The sequence below is a fragment of the Podarcis muralis genome, chromosome 15 (assembly GCF_964188315.1).
Source record: "Podarcis muralis chromosome 15, rPodMur119.hap1.1, whole genome shotgun sequence".
Taxonomy (NCBI): Eukaryota; Metazoa; Chordata; class Lepidosauria; order Squamata; family Lacertidae; genus Podarcis; species Podarcis muralis.
In genome coordinates this window covers 23750482-23760272 of record NC_135669.1, presented here as the reverse complement: position 1 = coordinate 23760272, position 9791 = coordinate 23750482, and the positions used below count along the sequence as shown (strand labels likewise).

The following is a 9791-nucleotide window of genomic DNA, read 5'->3' as shown; positions in this document are numbered from 1 at the left end:
CACAGCTCGCCCCTATACACGAAGCCAAGCCAGAGCACAAAGTTCAAGAGGTCAAGACACAAAGGCTTTAGCAACTAATCCACACCTAATGACCCACCTAAGTGGTACTCAGGATATCACTCAAGAAATCACTCAAGATATCCCTCAAGCAATTAAGGAACAAAAGAAGAAAAGGCACACTAGCCTGGGAACTTCCTCTCGGCCCAGAACATTGGAGGCTATACACCACACCTCCTCAACAGTATTTATAGGAACTCAAACACTGAGATCCTGCTCTGTTCCAGTAACAAGAAGCCGAAAGCACCAGCCTGAAGATGACGAGTGAGACCTCGTCGAAACGTCGCCTAGACACCCCAACTTTTACACGGGAAGACACCCGAGGACACCAAAACCTGCATACCTATACCCGTGAAAATCTACGAAAGCATATATATATATATATATATATATGCAGGTTTTGGTGTCCTCGGGTATCTTCCCGTGTAAAAGTTGGGGTGTCTAGGCGACGTTTCGACGAGGTCTCACTCGTCATCTTCAGGCTGGTGCTTTCGGCTTCTTGTTACTGGAACAGAGCAGGATCTCAGTGTTTGAGTTCCTATAAATACTGTAGAGGAGGTATGGTGTATGGCCTCCAGTGTTCTGGGCAGAGAGGAAGTTCCCAGGCTAGTGTGCCTTTTCTTCTTTTGTTCCTTAATTGCTTGAGGGATATCTTGAGTGATTTCTTGAGTGATATCCTGAGTACCACTTAGGTGGGTCATTAGGTGTGGATTAGTTGCTAAAGCCTTTGTGTCTTGACCTCTTGAACTTTGTGAAGAGTTTTTCTGAGAAGATGGGTGTACTACATTTAGTTGTGCTCTGGCTTGGCTTCGTGTATAGGGGCGAGCTGTGGTTTTGTGGCCTGTGCCAGCCAGATCTGTGTAGGGATTGCAGGGGGGTGCAGCATCCGGAGGTGCCACCATGGTTTGGCTACTGGATGGTGTCTGTAATTTATCTGTGGAGAGGGTCTGGGTTTGGGTCTGGTGTGGTTGATTGGTGATGGCGTTCTGTGTGCCTCTGGATCTGGTGTCAGTTTTTGTGGGGAGGGCTAATTTCCAGATGTCTGGCAAGCGGGATGTGTCGTCACGCTTGTTCATGTTGTGAGGGTGTTTCTCTATCTCGATGGCTTCCATGATTATTCTCTTGTGGTGATGTTCCATGTTAGAGAGCAATTTGGAATCTGCAAAATTAATTTCGTGTCCTGTTTCTTTCATGTGTTGGAAGAGAGAGGAAGTTTTTTCTTCTTTTTTGACGGCATTCTTGTGTTCTGCGATACGTGCATTTATTCGTCTGTTTGTTTGTCCAATGTACGTGGCTGGGCAGACTTTGCAGGGTATTTCATAGACCATACACCATACCTCCTCTACAGTATTTATAGGAACTCAAACACTGAGATCCTGCTCTGTTCCAGTAACAAGAAGCCGAAAGCACCAGCCTGAAGATGACGAGTGAGACCTCGTCGAAACGTCGCCTAGACACCCCAACTTTTACACGGGAAGATACCCGAGGACACCAAAACCTGCATTCCTGTACCCGTGAAAATCTACGAAAGCATATATATATATATATATATATATATATATGAATGAAACTGGAAAAACGTTGATTTGGGAATCATTTCACACTGTGTAGAGTAAGGGCTAAGGAAGCCATATTGCTCACTTTGATTCCTGAATACAATTTGTGGAGTCCTAGAAGGCACAGAAGGGTGACTTTTCCATGCCACTGTTTCTGCAGAATGAATGCCCAAGTAACTGAAACCATCATTTAGTTCAGTACAGACAGCCACCCGTTTACGTGCATTCAATATGTGCACATATGTGTCGTGCTGAACCCGGAAGTGACCTGGAAATGTCATAAAGATGTCACTGAAACCTCACTAAAAGAGTGGAATGGGGTGTTTGCAGGCTTTTTCATGGGTTTCAATTATACGTGATTTCACCAACACATGAGCAGGGCTGGATTTAGGTTTGATGAGGCCCTAAGCTTCTGAAGGTAATGGGGCCCTTTATATGTCCAGCTGTCCTTTGTCAACAACAAATTGTCACTGTTTTTTGTGCTGAATATATGCTATATGGTAATTCATGGACCTCATAGGTATTTAAAGCCACTTGCACATAACAAATAGGAGCCTATACAACACAAAACACTGTTGCTGTATGTAGGTTTTATTTGGTTTTTATCTTATATTTTGGAAATGTACATCCAGTTTTTTCCCTTTAGATTTTTTGGGGGCCCCCTAGAGAGTGGGGCCCTAAGCTATAGCTTGTTTAGCTTACATGTAAATCCGGTACTGCACGTGAGGTGCCTTGGGATGTAACCCCCACGTAAACAGGGCTGGGCTGGGTGGGCTGCCAGTAGTTCACTAAGCTTTTAGTAGTTCAAGTTCCCAACAAGTGTCATCTGCGAGCCTTGGGGAAGGCCCCAAAATTACACCTTGGCATAACTGTTGCTTTGCAGTTTTTCTTCAAAACAAACCACCCCAAAGCATTTCCAATGGTATTTCAAGTCAGCTTGAGCATTTGACAGCATTTCAACACTCATCATTAGCATAAAATCATATATTTACTTTAGCTGACTTCTGCCTGACTGGAAAATAACAGACTTCATACCACCACCCCCAAAAACACAACCCCTCACCAACCTGGAGTGGCCCTAGGTGTAATATGACATTGGCCCAGTGAAGGATTTGGCAAGGAAATAATAAAAGGGAGAAAGGTGGTGTAAATAAATTAAGACCGTTCTAGAACATTACCTATCCAACTCTTTAATTAGCAACAATAAAATCTGACATAAAAAAAATAAAAACAAGGGAGGGAGGGTGAATAAGGAGAGAAAAATACTTCACATCTTCAAAGTTCATTTTGTGATAGCAGAAACTCATAATTCAATGCCAGTCCTTGGGCATTCGGGGCGACCATCAAAAGACAAGAGCAGAGCAAAACAAAACGGTCCAGTTCTCTGCTGCCTCGGAAGGCCTGCAGTCCCTGTGACTTTGGGCTCAGTCTCATACAATATGAAGGGTTTTGAAAGCTGCAACAACTTGCTTCTCCTTTTCGTGCCTGTTCTGCAGGGATTCGAGAGATGAAATGGGAGGAAGATTCTCTCCGTTTAAGGTGCGTGCCAGATTCTTTTCGTCCTTGGGCTCTTGTTCCGACGGCCTTGACACATATAGCTTGGGCTTGGGGATGGTCTTGGCGTACTCTAGGGCCTGAAGGAAGCAAATGAAAAAATCAATGAACACAGCAGGGGGAACACTGCGCTTCTCAGGAAAGGACAAAGTTACACATCCAGCATCTACTTCACGTCTGGAAGTGCTGGTGGCTGGGTTCAGTTTTCAAGTGGGAAGCTGGAGGAGGGGTGCTTAACCTTCCCCCTGGCTTCTGTTTCCACACAACGACCCCCCACTCACATCCCTTACACACTGTCCCTCCTCCCCAGCTGGGATTCCACATGCAAGTTTGGAATATGGGAGAAAAGTAACTAGGGTTGGGGAAATCTAAAAAATTGAGAAGTGGGTGGTGGACAGGTTAAGGATGCTAAACCATGCCTGCCATCTTCCCAGCCACTGGTCTGCTGAAATCACCTTCATGCTGCTTTAAGGGAGAAGCAGCAGGTGAACAGAGATAACCATTCATTAAGTGGTAATTTACCGCGTGAACTGCATGTTTTACAGCACAGAGAGCCTCTGTGGGCACGTCCAAGTGGCAGTTTATCGACTCGGTGTTCCTCATGCGTAAAAGCTTTGCTTAGTGCCTGCACCACACCGTCTTTTCATCAAAAGGCCACCTCAAACCATCTCCCCGCTTAATCTGGATTCAAAGTTTCCAGTGGAAAATCCATTATGTAAATAAAATCCTAGAGAAATGGAAAAAGTGGATTGAGCTGAGGTGTGAGGATGAGAAGTAGGATGGCCTTTTGATGAGAATGGTGTTGCATGGATGATGCAAAAAAAAACAACAACCCCAAAAAACAACAACACTTGCATGTGATGCATGAGCAATAAACTGCCGCATGGAAGCATCCTATGTGCTGTTGACTCAAGGAAAAGGGCTGAGCCATCCAGTGCCTCTTATCCCTCTACTTGCTGAGTTTCTCTTTCTGGGAGCTGACTCACCTTCTGCCTGGACAGGGCCGATTTGTTGTCGTGCCTCGGCTGCGGTTTCCGAGCGCTCGAGATGTTCTTCATGTTGTGTTCCTTAACCTGCTTGGCATATTCCTTCTGTTGCTTCATCTTTTCGGACTGTTGGGAGACAAATGGCAGTAGTCGAAGGACTGTTTAACAAGTCTGGGGCAAATACTGTAAGGATGCAGTGTGATGGTCGGTGATAAATTTAGAGACAAGAGCAGGGACTGTTGTTAGACTCGCAACTCTCCCTATCAGCCCCGCCAAGCCCCGCCAAGCATGGCCAATGGATGATGGGAGCTGTGGTTCAGAAATATCTGGAGGGCACTGTGTCAGCTGCTTCTGGAAGAGGATAGAGTGCTGGACTGGGTTTAGAAATCCCTGCTGGGGAGTACAAAGATCAGTGGGTGGTATTTGTCAGAGCATGGTCTCTCGCCCTAGCCTACATCACAGGAATGTTGTGAAGATGAAATGGGGTTTATGCCACCATAAACATCTTGAGGAACACACAGGACTGACTTAAATGACTGACTTAAATTATCTTCTGTTCTCTTTTGTGTTTCTGATTGTGTGGTCAGCTCACCCAACTTACTTTGAGGGTGTGGATAGGACACTTAAAGAGAAGTCACTGAGAGTTTAGCTCAGTTTTGGCTTCATAAATGACATGACATATGAATATTCTATCAAGTTGAACAGGACTATCAGCGACCATTCTTGCTCCTCCTCTCACGTTCCAGGCAGGTTGTTCATCTTTTATGTTTTTAAAACAACAGAAACAGTTATACAGTGGTACCTCCGGTTACAAACTTAATCCATTCTGGAGATCCATTTGTAACCCAAAACCGCTCGTAACATGAGGCGCGCTTTCGCTAATGGCGCCTCCCACTGCTGCCATGCTGCTGGCACGCGACTTCCGCTCGCATCCCGGGGAAAAGGTCGCAACTGGGAGCATCTACTTCCAGGTTAGCGGCGCTTATAACCCGCAGCGTTCACAAGGGGGATGGTACATAGCACAAGGTTCCACTGTATATCCATCTGCCTTATTTCAACAATGGAGACATGTTCAAACTCAAATTTATTTATGCATTAAATTTATATAGCTACCCATCAATAAATAGCCCCTGGGTGGCTTACAAGCAATACAATATTAAAAATTTCAATATTTAACTACTGAAATTTATAGTAAGTGGGTGGGACTTTCCTTAGAAATGATTTTACATCTTAGACGCCACTTGTGCCATTCCAGCCATACCCGGTGATGGATTAACCACTGGTCTGAAGAAGCACGTGCTTAAATCTTTAAATCTTTATTCTATGGTTTAATATTTTTTTATTTAAAAAATCATATTGAGGAGGGCGTATAACCTTTTCAGTGCTCATGGCTAATAATAATAATAATAACAACAACAACTATAACAACAACCACCACCACAACAAAAAATATTAAAAACACGATAAAACATCATTGTGGCCCTAGTCATACCAGAATGGCATTTTATGCTTGACACGTAATTTTATGGAGAGACAAAACCTCATGGTTTCACGAAGGCTGTATGTGTAGCTATGGATCTCTGCATTTATTCCCATTTCAGCTGTCCAATCTGCTTCATTTCACACACAAGGCCAAAGGAATCAAAGCAGCTTTTAAAGTACTCTGGACCGGTGCTGTCTGCTGAATTATTTCCCCCACTGCAACACCCCGCGGTGCTCTCCTAGACTGCAAATGCTATATCACTGTTGTCTTATCAGTAGGGTGGAAGGGCAGCCAGGATTATGTTCTCCCATCTATCTGCTCAGAGCATCTTGCAAAATCATCCCCGGTAAAGGGGGAGAAAAGAGGCTTCTTTCAGGCCCTTTCTTGGATGATTGGCTCCATCTTCTTCTCTGGTCCAGCAGCACCTGATGTTTCTTAACAGGGCCTAATGTGCATTCAGCTACTCTACGGCTACATTTGCTCTGCTGTGTTTACTTTCATTTTCCTCCCTTCTGCAATAAAGCCAGGCCATCTGAATTCGCAAGGGCAGCTCAATTGCATTAAAGTAATGCACACTTGAACCAGCCGGAAGAGAATAAACTTGGGTGTACTTATCTGCAATTGGAATTCTCCGCAGGTGAGTATCGACTAATGGATACCTTTGCCAAAGGGCAAAGAAAACGGCAGATTGAAAATATGATCTATTTTGAATGCGCCTGGGTTCGGAGCACACAGTGTCTGCCCCTGCCCCCACCTCTGTTTCTTTGGGTCAGGAAGAACAAAGAGAACCACAGGGATGGATGGGAGCAGATCATCTAGTCTAGATTCCCTCAGGCTGCCCCCACCAAGATGTTTTGGGGATTCCAGTCCGCATCAGCCCCAGGCATAATTGCCATTGATGGGGGATGATGGGAGTCCAAGTCTCCACACCATTCCCGACTTTAAAAACCTCCACTGCCCCCAATTTCAAATTCATTGTCTCTCAGGGATGCTGCTACATAACACAAAGGATTCATTTGGGGTACAGCCCCACACCACAAATTTGTGTACCATTTGCAGGTGCTAATTCAAAGGTATAGATGCCTCCAGGAAAATGAAGACAGTGGGGGTGGCTGGGGTCTCACCAGGACGGTGCTTCCTTGGAAGAAAAAAAAGGGGGGAAGGGACAGCAGGCTCAGGCCCCTTAGGCCACCCCCCATACCAATTTTTCTGATTGTAAATTGATTTAACTGATTTTAATACTGCATTTTTACATTGTTGTGACTTGCCCTAGGAGCAGTAATTATATTTATTTATTTATTTATTTATTTATTTATTTATTTATTTATTATACCCCGCCCATCTGGCTGGGTCCCCCCAGCCACTCTGGATGGCTTCCAACAAAACACTAAAATACAATAACCTATTAAACATTAAAAGCTTTCCTAAACAGGGCTGCCTTTAGATGTCTTCTAAAAGTTTGGTAGTTATTTTTCTCTTTGACATCTGGTGGGAGGGCGTTCCACAGGGCAGGTGCCACTACTGAGAAGGCCCTCTGCCTGGTTCCCTGTAACTTGGCTTCTCCCAGCGAGGGAACCGCCAGAAGGCCCTCGGCGCTGGACCTCAGTGTCTGGGCAGAACGATGGAGGAGCTAGTGGTGAAGCGCAGGTAACAAATCTAATAAATTAACAAATCAATTAAAAATATAGTAGTAGTAGTAGTATCAGTAACAACAACAACAACAACCGTCTGTATCCAAAGTAGCACTGGCCCAGTGCCACTTGTGTTTGCTCTCCTCCCTCCAGAGCCGATTTTGGAAGTACACCAGAGGCTTCAGGGGAGAGGAGAGGTCCATTCTGATAGTGTACATCACTTGTGCTAGTGGAAGGGGAGCACTGGATACTGCCCAATATTAAAGATATTAATATTAACAACAATAATATTACACCTGTTGCTGTCCCCACTGCAGGGCAGTTGCAAGATGTGCAATTTTATTATTATTATTTTTAATGCCATGCATGCTGCTTACTTTCTCTTTGATGGTTTCATAGTCAGGTCCAAGGCCTCCAAACTTGAGGTCCATCTTCATGTAGCCTTTTGTCCTGGAACCCTAAGCAGAGAGTTGGGATGTTGGGATGAAGTTTTGCTTTCTGAGCAAAAGGCAAAGACCTCCACCATTCATTGTTAGAAGACTTAATTTAACCAGGACTGCAAGGATCAATAATGACCCACAGGAAGAGCAGGAAAAACAACAACAACAACTGGAGAAGGGCCTTGAAGATATTCCCCATGACATTCAAACTCGTGAAACTGTGGTTGGTTCAAACTCAAGTTAGTGAACAAGTGAGCACCTGAAACTATGCTTTGATCCTGGTTTGCTTTCACTAACTAGAGCATAAACAAGCCGCAGTTCCTTGAGTTTGGGAACATCAAGAGAAACTGTGGTTTGTTCAGAACTGGAATAATGCTTTTGATTTCCTCTGGCATGCACAAGAGGAGAACAAGGTATAACACATGAGCTCCTTGCCATAACTTGCTCCTGTATAGGAAACAGTGGCTTCCTGTGACAACTCAGCTGAGCCAAAGACAACCCAAGCGTTGACAGGAAGGCTCTGAATTTGCTGCACAGGCCCAGTTGCAAACTCTGGTACTACAATAGGAATGGGGATCTTACTTTTAAGTTTTTTGGTGAGCATGCCTGGGCTCTCACTTGCCCCACACAGCTTTAACTGCCAAGATACAAATTTCTGTTTGCTCTGAAGCATCCAGCATAATAGCCCCAGAGAATTTGGCTGTGAGAGTCCCACCCACAGGCTGGGGGGAAAGGAAGACTTGGGCCAGCAGCTTGATAAGGAAAACTAGAATTAGAAACTGATATCCCTTTCTGTCAAGGATCATTTTCACAACTTGGTGTTGTTGTGGCTATCTTTGAGAAAAATGTAAACATTTCCAGCAAGCAAACAAAGAGAACTTCTCTAAAGTTGGGGGGCAGGTTGTATTATGAATGGCAACCCTCTGTGAAATTCTTCAGAAGTCTGTGTGTTAAGACCGTTATCCAAAAAAGGGAACAAAAGATGATAGTCTGGATATGGAGGAAGAGAAAGGGAAGGAAATCTGCCCCGCAGTTATGGTTCTAATCCAGCTAACCCCCTTCTTAGGGGCAGTGAAGCAGCAATCCACAAAGAGCCATCTGAGTCATCACTCATGGACAATTATTTCAGCTTAGCCTGTCTGCTCTGGGGCCAGAAGCCAGCTTCTTAAACATTACAATTTGTCATGGGTGCATGAGGATATTTTCCAAAATCGTCCTGTCCCAGTTTCAGGATGTAATTGTTACTGCCTGGGGTCTGGACATGCTGTTGAAAAAAGGAACTACAAAATCAAAGCTGTAGTGAACTGGGACCCCGGTTAAGTTTGTTGTGAGAATATTTGAGCTTCGGGAATCCTGTAGCATCCGATGGGTTTTGGTTTATTTTCCTTGGGAAGCGGGGTGGGTATACTGAGGAGCAAAATGGCAAGGGTAATGGTTCCCTCTCGGACTTGCAGCCTGGCTTCCTGCTAATGTATATAAATGCCAATTTGGGGGGTCGTCTAATACGCCCAGTCGCCTAATACGCCGGAATTACGGTATTTAGCTTTATTAAACAAACAAACAAACAAACAAACAAACAAACAAACAAACAACTGGTGTACTTGCTCTGGTAAAACCAGCTTCTCAAAGCCTGATAGTCATTTATACATCCTGTGCCCTGCTAGGTACCTGCCCCCCAGGGGTGCTACCACCTACTTAGGGAACCACTGATTAATTTATTTTTGGTAAGATTTTATTGAAGCTTTTTTTTCTTTTGGTAACGCAATAAGACAAAAGAAAGTAATCTAAATTAAAACAAAAACGGAGAAACAAAGAGAAAAGGAAACACAGAGTCCTCTCTTAAAGGTGGGAACCACTGATTCAGAAGGAGGTGATCGGGATTTTTTCCCTTGTTGCTCAAGGAACTGAGATCCAGAATTCCTTGCAGATCTATCACAAAACACTAGGAGACCACAGCATAGGCGCCGACACCATGGGGCCTGAGGGGGCTCGAGCCCCCTCAAAAATTTTTTTGGGGGGGCTCAGCCCCCCCAATAATCTCGGGCGCCCTTCCAGCAGAGCGCCGCCGCCGTCCCCCGCCTCCT

General features: G+C 44.7%; 1 protein-coding gene across 1 annotated transcript in view; it reads right to left on the bottom strand.

Annotated features, from left to right (window-relative positions):
• Nucleotides 1-2787: 2787 nt before the first annotated feature.
• JHY (junctional cadherin complex regulator) overlaps nucleotides 2788-9791 on the bottom strand; it is a 36155-nt gene continuing 29151 nt past the window's right edge. Inside the window, exons 6-8 of the mRNA XM_028708663.2 lie at nucleotides 7645-7725; nucleotides 4154-4279; nucleotides 2788-3247 (exon numbers count right to left, since the gene is read on the bottom strand). Of these exons, the coding sequence (XP_028564496.2) occupies nucleotides 3044-3247; nucleotides 4154-4279; nucleotides 7645-7725 (411 nt within the window). The 3' untranslated portion in view covers nucleotides 2788-3043. The remainder of the gene's footprint in view (nucleotides 3248-4153; nucleotides 4280-7644; nucleotides 7726-9791) is intronic.